Consider the following 16082-nt stretch of genomic DNA (forward strand, 5'->3'; position numbering starts at 1 on the left):
CATCCTGGAGCTGGGTACTATCCCCATCATTCCACTGCAGGATGAGGTGACCAAGGCATCAGAAAGGTGAGTAAAGTGCCCGCAGCCTCAGTGGGCAGAGTTCAACCAGCATCCCTGTCCTTTCAGTCCCTGCCCTCCCCCGTTGGACCCCATGGCCAGCTGCTTAGGTCGAAAACTCACTCCCCCATCCCTCCCACCACCACTGGGCCTATATTCTCATCTGAAGTGGGATAATAACCCTTTCCTGGCTCAAACAGAAGGGAGAAGGCCTCACAAATCCAGGCTTGAGGAGATAACACAAGACAGTTGAAAGCTCTCTGGCCAGGCCTGGGGAGCCCTGCTCAGTTTTGACTCTGAAGTGACTATGAGGATGTCATTCCATTTTTTGGGCCTCAGTTTCCCCATAAGAAGAGGGAGAGGAAGTGGTGGTGTGGGGAGTCTAAATGCAGTCTGAGGCCTTTACTAACTCCTGAGACTGTGGTCCAAGGCAGGGCGGGGTTTCCTACAGTCCCTGTCCCTGCCCTGTGAGCCCAGCTCTGTGCTGGGTCCTGCGCTGAGGCCCAGGAGATGCCTGCTGTCAGAACAGGCACCAAATCCTCTTCCACTGGCCATCTGACCTGCAGGGGTATCCTGTGTGTTGATGTTTGGTTATCTCTCTGATGGAGAATTCATTACCTCGCTGACGGTGTCACCCAGAAACATCCTCCCAACACTGAACCCCAGCCCAGCGTCCGTTCCTACAACACCCTTGGCGTGATCTGAAGGAGTGGTTCTGCTAGCTGTCCCACCCCACCAACCTACCCAGCACCCCTCTGGGCAGCCCTGATCTCCCCAGTGCCCTCAGCCTGCCACAGACAGATGGGCTCTAGTTGGTTAAGGGTGCACTGAAAATGGGGCATTTAGGACTCTTGCCGATCAGTGTGCCTGGCCTTTGTCCCTGGATCCTGGGAGTGGATCTCTAAATAGCTGGAATTTCTTGGTCTTTGTTATTCATGATAGGTCCCTGGGATCACACCTGTTTGTGCTGAATCATCACCACTCCTGATGACTGAGGAGGGGCAGCCAAGTGACCAGAGGATTAGGACCTCAAGTCACTGTTACCAGCCTGCCTCTGGGCCTCGAGGGAGAGGAAGGGCTGGAAGATTGAGTTCAATCATGTAGCCAATTACCAAATCAGGCATACCTACTAATGGCCCTTGATAAAAGCTGTGGACACTGAAGCTCGAGGGAGCTGCCTAGTTGGTGACATGCTGGGAAGTGAGGTGCCCTGACTTCACGGAGAGAGCGTGGAAGCTGCTTGTGTCTTCCAGGCCTCATCCTTTGTGTCTCTTCACTGGGCTGGTCCTGACCTGCATCCAAGATGTAAAGCTGCAGTCGTCACGGAGCGCTTTCCTGAGGCCTGTGGCTCATGATAGCTAGTGAGCAAACCTGGGAGAACCCTGGGGAGCCCTGAATTTGGAGCCAGTTGCTCAGAAGTGTGGGTGGCTTAGGGACCCCCAAACTTGTGGCTGGTGTCTACAATGAAGGTGTCTCCAGTGAGGGCAGTGCCTTGAAGAGTCTGCTGACTTTGGGGTGTCAGCATCAGTCCTGCGTGGCAATCAGACAGGTCTCCCATCTCTATGTCCCCTGTTCAGTCTCTCATGTGCATGAAGACTCCTGTGGTTTCACCTTTCCTAAGGGTTTTTTAATTTTGGAGAATTTGATGAAAGCAAGGGACCCGTTCCTTAGAAGACTGCACAAAAGAATATCAAAATTTTGCCTGTAAGGTCAAGGATCTGGATTAAGGATGTTTTTGACCAAAGGTTAGAAAGTTTAACTTGATTAAGAGCCAAAGTTGACTGGCATGGTTGTCTGGAATATGGTTTAGAAGGATGTGGAAGTCAAGTTCAGGTGGAAAGACTATCACTTAGCGATGTGTAGGCAGGTGATGATTTCTCATCTGTATGTTACTATGAGTTGAACTGTAGCCCTCACCCACCTCAAGAAGTGACTGTATTTGAAAATAGAGACTTTAAAGAGGTGATTAAATTAAAACAAGGAATATCGGGGTGGGTCCCAATCCAATCTGACTGGTGTCCTTATAAGAAAAGACTGCGTCATATACAGAGACAGCAAGGATGCGTGTGCAGAGAAAAGACCATTTGAAGACACAGACAGAAGCAGCCATCTGCAAATCAAGGGGAGAAGCCTCAGGAGAAACTATACCTGCAATCTTGATCTTGAACTTCTAGCCTCCAGAACTGAAAAATAAATGTTCAAGCATCCCAGACTATAGGCAACTAAGTAGATGAATCTCAAAAGCTATAGTACTTTTTTTTTTTTTTAAAGATTTATTTATTTATTTATTTATTTATACAAGCACTGGGTACAGTCAGAAACGCGGGACGGTGAGAGAATTCACCAGAGCCAGAGCGGGGAGCAGAGCAGGCAGAAGGACCAAAGTACACTGCTGAGGGGAGCAGTAGGAGGCAGGAGAGGTCTGCATGCCATGCGGGACCCTCCTCCAGTGGCCGGGGAGCAGCCGGGGATTGAACCGGCGCTGCAGAGGCTGCGGGCAGCTTCACAACCCAGTGCTCAACCACTGTGCCACCGGGGAGGCCCTACAGTACTTTTTTTTTATGGCAGCCTAGCAAAGTGATGTACACACAAACATCCATTCAAACATACCTACATATGGACTTACATATGTATGATCTATCTATCTATCTATCTATCTATCTATCTATCTATCTATCTATCTATCTATCTATCTATCTACCTACCTACCTATATCTGCTTTATTGAGTTGTAATTCACATACCATAAAATGCACTCATGTAAAGTGGCTTTCAAGAAATTTACAATGTTGTTCATGCAGTTATACTTCTACTGTCTATTTCCAGAACACTTATATCACCCCCAAAATGTGCCCTTTTTACGTAAATAAAAAATGTGAGATTAACGAGAAGTGGCTATTTTTCTCTTAATATTCCCAACAGTATCTTTTGTCAATTTTAAAAAGGAAGAACAAAAATATCAAGTGTTCGATCTCACTCCTCTAATCATCTCTTGAAATCACCCCAGCTAGTCCTTAGCCCACCACCCCAACTGTTGCCTTTGACAATGTGTACCCTCTAGCCTCCTTGAATCGCTTTCTTCACTTGGCTTCCAGAAAACTGCAATTGGTTAAATTCACCTTTTAAAGTTTTATAATTAGTATTTTTTGTAAGGGATGAACTCTGTAGGCAACTATGTGGATGAATCTCAAAAGCTAAGTGAAGGCAGGGCCTCCCCTGGTGGCGCAGCAGTTGAGCGCTGGGCTGCGAGGCTGCCCGCAGCCTCTGCATCACTGGTTCCTTCCCCAGCTGCTGGTGAGGGCCCCACAAAACAAACAAACAAACAAACAAAACAAACAAATAACAACAACAACAACCAAAAAAAGCTAAGTGAAGGCAGCCAGGGACAAAAGGCTTCACCTGCCTTGATTCCACTTATGTGGCTTCTGGAAAAGGCACTCGGGGAGGACAGAAAATCCATCAGCGGTTGCCAGGGGCTAAGGATGGCAACAAAGGGCACAGGGACATTTTTTGGGTGATGGAACTGTGGGAATCTTGATGTTGTAGTGGTTACATGCCAGGATGAGCTTATCAAAGCTCAAAGAACGGGGTGGATTTTAATATTAATAAATATAAACTTCAATAAGCCTGACATTAAAAAACAAACAAATCTATCTTGCCTGAGTACTTCAGTGAGCCAGGCCCTTTGTTGTCTGTGACCTCCATCACGACCCCGTGAAGCGGTGAGGTTCACTCTGCTTAAGGTCATGGGAAGTCATAGCAGGAGCTGGACGCTGACCCAGGAGAGCCACAGAGCCTCGGGGCTAATCTGCCTGCTTTCTGATACAAAGTGGCATTAAAAGTGCTTAGGGGCCTGCCCTGGTGGTGCAGGCAGTTGAGTGCAGCGCTGTGAAGCTGTCCACAGCCTCTGCAGTGCCAGTTCGATTCTGGCCGGCGGGGGAGAATCCCACATGGTGCAGCAGGCCTCTCCTGTCTCGCCCACTGCTTCCATTAGCAGTGTATTTCGTCAGTCTGCCTGTTCTGTTCCCTACTCTGTCTCTGGTGAATCCTCTCACCCTCCTGTGCATCTGGCCTGTACCCCAGTTCTTGTATGCATGAATAAATAAAAAATCTTTTAAAAAAATAAAATAAAAGTGCTCAGGAGCAGGAGAAGAGTCTTCTCTGCGGGCAAACAATAAGGAAAGCCCATTCACCAGGAGATGATGCTGATCTGGCGTCTTCCTTCGGGCCATCCAAGTGCTTCTGATTCTGGGTGTTTGGCCCCTCCTGAGTGCTGACAGCTCCCACGGGGCTGTTCCCACCCGACCTCTCCCCTGTGCGCTGGTCTGTAAGTCCCGTTAACCCCTGCCATTTCTCCCTCACAGGCCCCCATGTATCCCAAACATAACACAAGTCACACCTAAATCCTCCATCTCCTTGCCTCCAACTCAGAAAATGGTGTCACCCAGTCGCTAACTTGAGTCATCCCAGCTCCTCGTTCTCTCCATCCATATATCAGCAAATTCTGCCAGCCCATCTTCAAATTATTACCTGAATCTGCCAACTTTTCACCATCCCGCCCCTCTCTTTACCGAGTCCAAGTTGCCACCTTGTCCCCTTGGCCACTGACCCCTTCTTTTAAGCCCGCCCACCATCCCTCCCCAGGCCCCTCTCTATCTCACAGAGAAATTAAAAAAGACCAGACCATATCTATCCATCCCAAAACTTTCCAGTAAATTCTCATTAAATTGAAAATAAAATCCAAACTTTTTAAGCAGGCCCAAGACCCGATATGATCTGGCCTCTGCTACCTCTTGGGGCTCACCAGTCACCACTCTTCCCTCACGTACTCTGAAGCAATCACGCCAGCACCCTGCTACTTTTCAAAGATGTAAGCATGTCCCTGCTTCAGGGCCTGCGCACCTGAGCACTCCTCCACCAGATAATCTGTATGGCTCACTTTATCAGGTTTCTGTCCAAATGTCACCCCTTAGACAGGTTCCTTCTGCCCCCTTATCCTGGTTACAGCATTTACTCTGTCTGACACTACATTGTGATTCCATTTGGTGAGATTGGCCAACTCAAAAGCAGGACTTGGAAGCATTTGCTGCTACACTGCAATCTGGCACATGGTGGGAACTCAGGTGTATTTTCTCTCCACTGTTGGTGTCTCCTGGGGCCCCGCCCCCTTCCTCCTCCTGGTGCATACTAGGCCCCATGTGAGACTCTCTACCTGTCGCTGTTGTGAGTCTCCCTATTTGGGGACCATCTACTCCCCCAAGGAAAACAAATCCATAAGAGTCTCTTTCTCATTATCACTTTCTGAAACTTAGAGGCTGTGAGAGCATCACACAGAAGCAATAAACACGAAGGGCCGGGGCCTCCCTGGTGGCACAAGGGGTTAAGACACAACCTATGAAGCTCTCCTCAGCCTCTTCAGCATGAGTTCGATTCCCGGCCAGGGAGCTACCCACATGGCACAGCAGACCTCTCCTGTCTTGTCTGCTGCTCCCCTCAGCAGTGTCTTTCAGTTAATCTGCCCGTTTTGCTCCCCACTCTGTCTCTGGTGAATCCCCTTACCCCCCACACCTCTGGCCTGTACTCCAATTTTTGTATGCATAAATAAATAACTCTTAAAAAAAAAACCCAGGTCCCTCCCAGCCTTTTTAAATCAGTAACTGCCTCTGTCTCTTCAAGAGGAACTTAGTATCCAAGTCAGTACACAGGGATATGCTGGGCTCCACTGCCAAGAAAACAGAACCTGCAGAAGTCACCGCCTGATTTGCCAGTCCTGGGATAATGGGCCCTGCCCCCAGCAGCACCTGGCCCCAGCCCCAGAACACCAACACACGTGCTTGGAGGATGCTCAGAATAGTCCAGGAGAGCAAGTCAGTAGGCATATTCCCATTCTACCTCTGGGCAAACTGAGGACTACTCTCTTAGGACTAAGCTCAGCCTGGCTGTTCCAGGACTGGCAGGCCCATCTAACACCATACTGTTTGGGGGGAAAAAAAGAGATGGGAACTTGGAGCTGTTCCTGGGTGCTGGGCAAGCTCTGAGGGGTCCCCGTGGCCCAAGTCTTACCTCTTGATGACAAACTGGATGCTGTTGCTGGCCTCCAGGATCTTCCGGAGCTTGGCAATCCCAAAGCAGTTGGGCCTGCGGAGGGAGATGCCTTCAGGCAGCCCCACCACAAACAGCTCCTCTGGGTACATCAGGAACTTGGAGTAGGGAACTTTGACGGGCTCCGAGATGCCAATGGCCTTGGCTGCAGAGACATGGCTGCTGTAGGGACACCCAAAGCTATGGGGCCACAAACCTCCACGCCCGCCTCCCACATCTGTGGGGGCCAGGGGGGCCAGAGACGTATTGAGAGTCAACCCTTAGCTGTACCCTCTGAGCCTCCTGAGAGGTGGGTACTACCACCGTCAATCTACAATTAGGAGACCTGGAGTTCAGAGGTGAATCATCTTAGGTCTCAGAAACCCAAGAATGGCAGCTCCTTCAAACCCAGTGGGTACTACCACCGTCAATCTACAATTAGGAGACCTGGAGTTCAGAGGTGAATCATCTTAGGTCTCAGAAACCCAAGAATGGCAGCTCCTTCAAACCCAGGTTCAGTCTATGCTTCACACCCAGACAGTGCGGGAGATTCTCCACTGATGACTGGTGAGACCTGGTGCCAGCTCCACCCCAGTCTACTTGTCCCTGTGCTGCCAGAAAGGTCCTCTAGAGGGTCCCTCTGCCACCATAGATACCCCAAGACCCCTGCATGGCCCAACACCACACCCCAGGGCAGATCTGAGGCCCAGCCCTGCTCTGCAGCCTGCTAGTTGTGGGGCCTCGGACAAGCCATGTCACTTTCCAGGCCTCCTCTTTCCTCATCTGTAAAAAGGGTATTAGGACATGGGATTCTGTGAGATGGGATGAGAGCGCTTGTGTGAGGCATCCAGCCAGTCTGCAAACAACTGAGGCTAAAGAACAACCCTCTCCCCTACCTCCTAATCCTCCTTTCTGGTTTCTCTAGTAGGAAAGCTCCTGCTGCATATGAGTCCTACTGAGGGCCCTGAACAAGAGTGTCTGTGAGGGAATAGGGGCAGTCCCTACAAGTGGAGAGAATGGCCTCAGGCTGAGAATGACCACAACTGAGAGTATGTTGATCCAGCAGTCTGGGATGCAGCATTTAAGGGTGTGGGGTTTTCTGGCAGTGCCTCAGTTTCCCTGGGCAGGATGCCTGGAATTGGATTAGTGGCTGGGTAGTAGCCCCTTCAGTGTTCCTGTACCCCATCCGATAGGCCCCAGGCCCCTGGCCCTCGTTGTCTCCATGCAGGGAGAATCTGGGATGGGGGGCTGGGCCCAAAGTCCCCCTGAAAATAGGGCAGCTGAAAAGAGAGCCAGGATGCCCTGAATCCTGCGAGCTCCTTGCTCACCGTATCGCGTGTTGAAGAGCAGCTCCACCTGCTTCCGCAGGGGCCGGATCACGTCACCGTGGCTGTCTGGAAAGCAAGAGGTAGTCAGTCTACTGAGCTTCCCCAGTGGTTTAAGCACCCCGTGTCTCTGCTCATGGCACCAAGAATGAGACTCTAATGGGGAAGGCCCAGGGTGGTCTTCCTATTTCTTCAGAAATAGCATCCCTAATCAGATTCACGTCTTGGGCTCAATACCTGCTTTTAAAATTAGATCTAAGGCATCATCAAATGTCTGAATGGAGACTTGGTTGTTTTTGAGGTCTAAATATGATCTTTCTAAGTGACTGTCATTATAGACCTACTCAGTGAGAGACTTAATCAGGTGAATACTAAGCCTGCAAATTGAGTATGCTGCCACCAGGTGGCAGTGCACTTTTATTAATACTTCATTACTACTAGGCTGGGTCTGGGGAAGTGACATTTGTTTTCTCTGATACCCACTCCTTCCACCAGTAGCAGATACTCCTGAGAGCAAACAGATCCATCCTCACCTTGATCTCCCTTCCTGTCCTACTCTCACTCAGCAGAGGGGGAATGAACAGTGTTCCTGAGAATGGGCATGCCTGTTAGACACAGCCAATTTTGTGCTTTCAGGCCTAAATTCTTGCTCAGGAAGATGAGACTAAGAGCTCAGATTAAAAACATTTTCAGAAAGCAACAAGGTTTGCATAAAACAAAATCAAAGCCTTGCAACTTCCCTTACTAGAAAGAGCTCTTGTACTTCTGACCAGGAACCTCTAGTTCTATAAGACAGGTCTATAAATCTCCTCCCACCTTAGGCAGCCTGCAGGACTCCCATCCCCAAACTGGGTGTTGGAAAGAGACAGGGTGGGACATAAAGGGAACAAGGGGGAAGGGGAGGAGAGATGGGGTGGTGAGATGAAATGTGGGAAGTGGACAGCGCCTCACCTTCCACAGGCCTCTCCTCAGGCCGCGGGTCCTCACTGGGGCCTTTGTCTGAAAGAGAACAGGAGGTGCCAGGAAGCCACGTGCATCATCTCCTGGACCCTGTGCTGCCAAAGTCAGGCCAGATAGGTGGGAAGGGTAGGCCCAGACTCTGAAGCACAGCATAGCAACCCCCAGATGGGTTCAGGGACCCCAATTCTCTACTGGCACTCCACCCTCATCTCCATGCAAGGAGGGCAGGTTCAGGTGCAGACACCCCGTGACATTCGATATGTGCCCCCTAGAGGCAAGTCCCACACCAGTCCATCCTTCCTTCTACTCTGTTCTGTTTTGTTCAAGGCACTGAAGACACGCAGGAACAAAGTCTTGTCCTCCTGGTGCAGCATCGACATAATATGGTGTCTGAAAGTGATGTCATGATGAGAAACAGGGGAGAGAGGCAGGTGAGGTGGAGCTATTTGAGCTCAGGTGGTCAGGGGACCTCTGATATTGGCCTTGGCCCGGGTTGGCTGCGATGGAACCAATCTGGTCTCTAGATTCTTGCCCCCAAGCAGCAAGGGTGAGGGGAGGCTTTCAGCAGGAGGAGGTTTCCTGGGGTAGATTCCTGTGACTAGGAAAATGGGGTGGGTGAGGGGTGCAGGCAGGAAGGGAGGAGCAGCGTGGGGATGCATGTGGCAAGCTCAGAGATGATGGGCTGGTGCTGGAGGAGGCAGTGCCAGTGCCAGGAGTGGGTGCATCGGCAGGCTGAAGGGTCTTCCTCAGCACGACCCTTGATCACCAGGGCAGAAGGAAGAATCCCAGGGACTGTCAGCTCTGGAGACTATGGCATGGGTGTCGAGTCCACTCCTGGGAGGCCTTTCAAAGGCAGCAAGAAACAACCCATACACTTTGGGGTTCCAAACACAGGGGACCTGCTTGATTTTATATCCAGGCATGGAGAGCTGGCTATTTGCCCTGAGCAAACCCATCCATGTTCTCACTGCTCCCCCATTTTGGCCAGCAAGTAAGAGGAAGCCACCTCAGTAAACCATCAAGGACACGCAGGCACAATGTTCAGGGCACCAGGTGGAGAGAGGAGGGAGACTATGTACAAAATAGTGAGATCACACTTAGCATGTGCACAGATGAAATGTACAAAGCATGGACACTATGCTAGTACATGCCTGAGGAGGGGCAGGTGGAGTGTTTCCTTTTCATGTATCACAGCTGTTGATTTTACAATGCACACATGTAGGGAGAAAAAGCATGCGCTCAGACACCTCCCTCTACTCCATGGGGTCCCGAAGACCCCAGCATCTTCATAATTCATCAGTTTAGAATGGGGGTCCTTGGAAGGAGCCCTGGAAGAGGAGTCAGCAAACCTCGGTTCCAGTCCAAGGCTGGATGACCTTGGGAGATAGACTGGCTTTGTGGGCCTTCAGTTTCCTCCTGTGTCAAGCCAGTGGGGAGAAGCCTTCCTAACAGGTCACACAGTAGGCTTATCCTGAGCTTCAGGTCAACTGAACGCCCCACAGCATCAGCACATTTTGCTGTCAAGTGCAGTCATACCCAGCCTGTGCCTGGCAAAATACTTTATTACCAAAGTATTTAAAGCACATAGCAACTGATTTAGAACACAAAAACGATAAGCCACTGAATCTAACAATGACTGTTTTGGTATTTTCTTTCTTTATTTTAATTTGGTGATTATTTTCAACACAGTTGTAAGCAAAGTGCAGTCAGACTTGTCTTTTACATTTCCCCTCAGTGCCTGTTTTTCATGGCCACGTAGTAATCCGCCAGGAGAATATACCATTCTCCATTCCCTGACAGTTGGACCGGCTCTTCCCAATTTTTTGTTATTATTGACACTGCCATGAACACTGACACTGAGGAAAAAACACCTACATTTTAGACAGTTTCCAAGGACTCAATTCCTGGAACTATCAGGGGGTGCTTATGACTCTTTATAAGCAGACACATTTCCTTAAACAAATTGCCAACCTGCACTGGCTGTTTCCCAAAATGCTCAATGAAAATTCCATCAAATTAAAAGGTAAAAGGGACATTCTCTGTTCAAGCCCTCATCACTCTGAGGCTGCCTGTGCTTGTTTATGCACCTTTCAAAAAATTTTTGTGCATTATCCATTCATGTAGTGTCCAACACTAGGATGACCGTTCAGGTCCCCAGCTTGCTGCCCAGTGGAAGTGTGGTCAGCTGGCAGCCTGAGGCTGTCCTTCAAGGTTTGCCTTTCTGGGGGACACTTACGTGTCTCTTATAGAAAATGGTGTAATATTTGTACATAACCAGTGCACATCCTCCATGTGCTTCAAGTCATCTCTAGATGACTTGTAAGACCCAATTCAGGGCCTCTCTGGTGGCGCAAGGGGTTAAGCATAGCACTATGAAGCTATCCGCAGCCTCTGCAGCACGAGTTTGATCCCTGGCTGGCCAGAGAGCTGCCCACATGGCGCAGCAGACCTCTCCTGTCTCGCCCGCTGCTCCCCTCAGCAGTGTATTTCAGTAGATCTACCTGTTCTGCTCCCTACTGTCTCTGGTGAATCCTCTCACCCACCACACCTCTAGCCTATACCGCAGTTCTTGTATGCACAAATAAATAAATCTTTAAAAAAAAAAAAAAAGGCCCAATTCACTGTGAATGCCCATGCAGACACAGTTGCTCGAGCTCGAACGTATTGTTCAGGGAATAATAACAAGGAAAACATTGTATATGTTCAGTACGGTGGATGCAACCATTGCAGCCAAGGTATTTTTAGTTGGTATACTATCCAAGGTATTTTTCCACCCACAGTTGGTTGAATCTGAGCATGCAGAACCCTCGGATCCGGGGCCAACAGTGTGTGTTAGCATTTTATCATATTCACACCTGATTTTTTTCTCAATTGGTTTATTTTTAATTTTTGTACCTGATTTTTTAATAAAACACTGAACAAGACAGTTTTTATGTTTTCCCAATTTTGATAAATGCTGTATTGTCCGTGTCCTTCTGGTCCTACTTTTTCCATTGAATGTAACAGTTTTGAGATCTCGTTGTACTGTTCACCTAAATGCTGCCTACTACGCCCGAATCCGCATGCAGGTGCCTCTGCCCTCCTCAAGTGAGCCCACCCATGCACAAACAAACACCAGCCGTCTTCTTAAAGTCTCCTGGCCCGGCCCCACATTCCCCTTGTTACAGAGCTCTCCACACGCCAGTCATCTGAGTACAAATATCATACCCTGCTATATCCAGGAGACCTGGGTACTGTAACTTATATGCCACTTGTCATTAATGACTCACTTTGAAAAAATGTTAACTATTTATGATCATTCTTATTTTTAGTATCTATAATAACATCTGTTGATAATGCTGGAATTGGATATTGAGATTCATTAAACTACTCTTTCCAGTTTTGCAGGTTTTTGAAACATTCTGAGTTAAAACACCCAAACATATAGACCCCCAACCCTTTCCTGGAGCTGTACACCTGTGAAGCCAATCCTGTAGCCTAGATTACTGCAGCAGTCTGTTTCTGTCTTTGCCCCCACTCCTCAGCAGTCTATTCTCAATCTTAAGGACAGAATAAACACTGTTAAAATGGCCCTGGTTAGCTCCAAGTCCCCAGTGGTTCCCCATCACCTCAGAGCCAAGTTCCATCACTCCCTTTGATGTACTTGCCCTACATAACCCACCCCATGACCTCCCTCTGCTCCAGCCACCTGGGTTTCCTTGTTTTCCTTGGATATGCTGAGCAGAGTCAACCCCAGGGCCTTTGCACTTGTTGTCCCCTCTGTCTCAAACGTTCTTTCCTGACATCTATTTGGCTCCCATCTACATGTCCTTCAGCAATTTTGCCCCAGTGTCCATGAGGTCCTCTCTGACTACCCAAATCCTCTAACTGCCCCTGACACTTCCCCAAGCTCTGTGCCCTGCACAGCACTTCCCACTATCTGACTTTCTATTTTACTTATTGATTTGCTTACTACTGTCTTCTTGCACTGGGATGTTAGTCCCAGGAGGGTAGGGAGTTCTGTTTGGTCCACTGCTGTGTCCCCAGCACCCTGCATAGGACCTGGTCCACAATGGGTGCTCAGCATAGTTGGTGAATATATGAACAAATAAATCCAAATGGGGTGCTCCTGGGAAAAATACGGTGACCAGACTTACCACAAGTCAGGGAAAGGCCTACTTCTTTCCTCTAGAAAGGAGTCCAGTCTAAGTGGGAAGCTGGGGATACACTGGGAGTCCTTAATAGGGGCAGCTAGTACCATCACACCCCAGGGAGGCACATCCTAAACCATTTCTTACCAGTCAGCATCTCCATCCCATAACCGGAATCTTCTGAAGGCAGATGCCCTGTCATCGAGTCTGTCATTTCCTCAGAGGTTGGTGAAGGGTCTGGAGACAAAACCCCAAATAACAAGAGGATCTTTGTTCTGTACCATCCATCATGGTCCCTGAGGGACCAGCAGCCCAGCACCCACAGAGCAGGGCACTCAGATGACCCCACCCTGGAACTCTGGGAGGCCAGGCAGGGCCCTTGGGGGTCTGTAGTCCTACTGGCTCCCAGTGGTGATGAGGAAACTGAGGCTTGGGCATTCTGAGTCTGCTGTCAAACTCAGATCCTCACACTCCAGAGCATTTTCTTTTCCTCCAGCCTGCCTCACAAATGCCAGGGAAGTCAGGCCAGAGATGCCAAAGCTGGGGGGCCATTAGGAAGGTCGTAGCTGAGAGACCTAATTCCCAACCCAGAGGGCAGATGTGGCTGCAGAAGGACATTCGGAACCCCCTGATCTCAGAACCACGGCAGAGAAACCATGACATGGAGGCCTGTCCCGGGGCAGCCCGGAGGGGATGTGCAGGTCTGCGAGCTGCTTACTTCCTGTAGGTTCAGGTGGAGAAGCCCTCACCTGGGACAGTGACCTGAATGATATCCAGATCCTCTGGTTCAATTTTGATGGGCCTCAGTCCCCCCAGCTCCCCAGAGGTTCCTGCAAGGACAAAGTGGGGATCCAATCAGATCTGGGCAAAGACTTGGCTGGGTAGGGCAAGTCATCCCAGAACATTCTCCTGTTGGGACTTGTCAGCAAGTGCCAAGAAAAGCCATGTCAGACCCCACACTCCAGGCCAGAATGGAGAGTCAGGCTGACCCTCAGGGAGGGGCCTCAGGCCAGTTCTGCTGTCTCCAATTTACAGACCCGGCAACTGAGGTCCACAGAGAGGAAGACACTTGCCACAGACACACTGGGAGGCAGTGGAGATACCAGAATTCAGGTCTCCCAATTCCCCCACAATGCCACCCAAGACCCATGTGCCCCTTCCAGTCTCCCAAGGAGCTCTCAGAATGAGGCCTGCAGGGGGAGGCCTGTCTCCTCTCCAAGGTGTTTGGGTGGGGCTAGAGGGCACCCTCCCAGCCCCACCATGTCATACATGGTGGGGTTCTGCCCCTTCTCACCTGGCCCACAGTCTTCAGAGATACTGCTCTTATCTGACCTGTAGGGAGGAAGCAGACATGGCAGGCCCCAGCCTCACAGCCAGGTAGTCAGGGCCCACAGTGGCTACCAATTTAGAACACACCTCTGAACACATTCATCTCCATCCCTATAGGATGGTACTCCCCACCCCCCGCACCCATACCTGAGAGATTCCCAGTCCCCATCTTCCAGAACAATGGTCTCTGGCTGCCCTGTCAAGATCTTACTCACTATCCTGGGGTGAACTGTCCAGGCTTTCACCTTCCCCACCAGCTGGGAGCCTCAGGACCCGGGCCTGACCAGTATGGGAGCTGCAACTTAGCACACTGGGGTTCTGATCAGTGCTTGTTGGGGGGATTGAGTGCTGGAGGGCCCACCAGGCTGGAAGGAGGCAAGGAAATCTGGGAAGGGATTGGAGAGTAAAGTTGAGTGGGAGCTGTAGGAGAGATGACTAGTTAATTCCCTCCTTCCCTCACACAGCACAGTGTGGGATGCCTGGGCTGGATGTGGGGATTCTGGGATATATGGTTCATCTTTGGACCCCTGAGGCCGGAGGGGGCACTGGTGGACAGTTACCAGGTCATATGCTGAGTGCAGGACCTTGTGGACATGCAGGGCACGCTAGTCTGGGTGCCGGGGAAGGCTCTGGAGACCAGCACACACGTGATAAATCCCAGAGGGGACAAGACTCTTCGGTGGAAGAACATCAGCGGAGCCTGTCCTTTTCGTCCCTTTGGACTCTCCCTGGCTCTGTGCAGGGAGCGCATGCAGGGGTCTGTGCCGGATGAGCCTGTGCCTGCGCTAGGTGCCAGGGGATGCAGGCACAGTATCCTCTGGCCCATCCTGGGCCTCACACAGCCCAGAGATAGGAGTGGCTGTGGCTGGAGTTGGGGCCTTACCGAGCAGTACCCGCCAGGTCGAGGACGGTGGTACGGGAGGCCTCGGCAGAGGTGTCCTCTGGTGGGCTGGCTGGTTCCAGCTTCGTGGGGTCTTTGGTAAACTTGTTCCCTGCATGGAGAGAAAGGAGAGGTGAAGAGGCCAGGGTGAAGGCTCTCCAGCTTCCTCTTGCCTGCGGGAAACTGGGCAGGGCTCTGTGTAATGCTCCTGGGGGTGCCCCTTGGATACAGGCTGGTCTATACCCTTCCCTGTGGGCTCCATGTCCAGTCAACAGCCAGGAATGGGAGAAATGCCTCCCTAGCAGGGGCAGAGGAAGCCAAGAGCCTGGGAGGACTGGGCAGGAGGAAGGAGAGAAGCAGCTAAGAAATGGCTGTCCTGACCTCACACACACTACTGGGGCTGAGGGACTCCTCAGGAAAGATGCCAAGTCTCTCCAAGGCTAGGTGTGGGGCCAGAATCTCTCACTCATTATCCAAGGAACTCAGAGGAAGGCACTCATCACCCCATTTCATGCATGTGGAAACAGAGGCCCTCACACCCAGCCCTAGATCACAAAGCTGGTGGGGGGCTAGCACTGGAATCCCAGGATCCGAGCTCCCAGTGCTGCACCAGGTAGAGCCTCACTGGCGGCTGGAGTCACAGGCCTGGTTTGCAACTAGGCCCCACTGCTCTTGAGCTGGGCTTCAGGGAGAAGAGCAGACCCGACTTCATAGAACTATTGCAAACAAAATACAATTTTGGCACCTGGGAACCCATCTGTAGCGTGTGGACTGATGCTCAAGGTCCAGCCCCTGCTCCCATATTTGGATAAGTCTGAAACCTAAAACCACATTTCCCAGACTCTTATGCTAGTGCTGGATGCAACTGAGGATCTGTCAACAAGACACATTCTGATAAGATTTGGGTAAGGGAGGTAAAGTCCAGGCCATCCTCCTGCTGCAGCAGAGGGAGGGGAGCAAAGCGGGAGAGTGGTTTTGTGGGATGCAGGAGCCATGCCAGGGAGGGACTCAAGAGAACAGGGTCAGTATGATGACCACTCGAGCACCTTGGGGACATCAGCCTGGCAGGCTCAGAGCAGACGAGAGGTTACTCATACGTACCTGTGAAAATTCGCTCATCAAACATCCTGGGGAGAGAGGAGAGACAGACGTAAGTGGTGAGGCCCAGGGCTCCCCCAGGCTCAGGGAGCTGGCCTCCAGGTCCCCTAAGTGATGGTCACCGGAGTACATATGCACAACCACAACTCCAGCCTGGGCACTGGGTCGGCCCCCAGTTGGGAAGTGCGGGCAGGAGAGGGCACTGTCCGGATAGCCAGGTACC

The 16082-nt window shown here is 50.8% G+C and overlaps 1 protein-coding gene across 5 annotated transcripts in view; it reads right to left on the bottom strand.

Annotated features, from left to right (window-relative positions):
• GTF2IRD1 (GTF2I repeat domain containing 1) overlaps nt 1–16082 on the bottom strand; it is a 96373-nt gene that overhangs the window by 30236 nt on the left and 50055 nt on the right. For all 5 annotated transcript variants that reach the window (XM_054693604.1, XM_037506805.2, XM_037506804.2 and 2 more), the window contains 8 exons: nt 15863–15888; nt 14765–14873; nt 13847–13884; nt 13302–13382; nt 12700–12789; nt 8414–8461; nt 7466–7531; nt 6120–6303 (listed from right to left, as the gene is read on the bottom strand). In XM_054693604.1, coding sequence (XP_054549579.1) covers nt 6120–6303; nt 7466–7531; nt 8414–8461; nt 12700–12789; nt 13302–13382; nt 13847–13884; nt 14765–14873; nt 15863–15888 — 642 coding nt within the window. The remainder of the gene's footprint in view (nt 1–6119; nt 6304–7465; nt 7532–8413; nt 8462–12699; nt 12790–13301; nt 13383–13846; nt 13885–14764; nt 14874–15862; nt 15889–16082) is intronic.

Source organism: Talpa occidentalis, unplaced genomic scaffold (genome assembly GCF_014898055.3).
Source record: "Talpa occidentalis isolate TD23 unplaced genomic scaffold, MPIMG_talOcc4v2.1 talOcc4.12, whole genome shotgun sequence".
In the NCBI taxonomy this organism is placed as follows: Eukaryota; Metazoa; Chordata; class Mammalia; order Eulipotyphla; family Talpidae; genus Talpa; species Talpa occidentalis.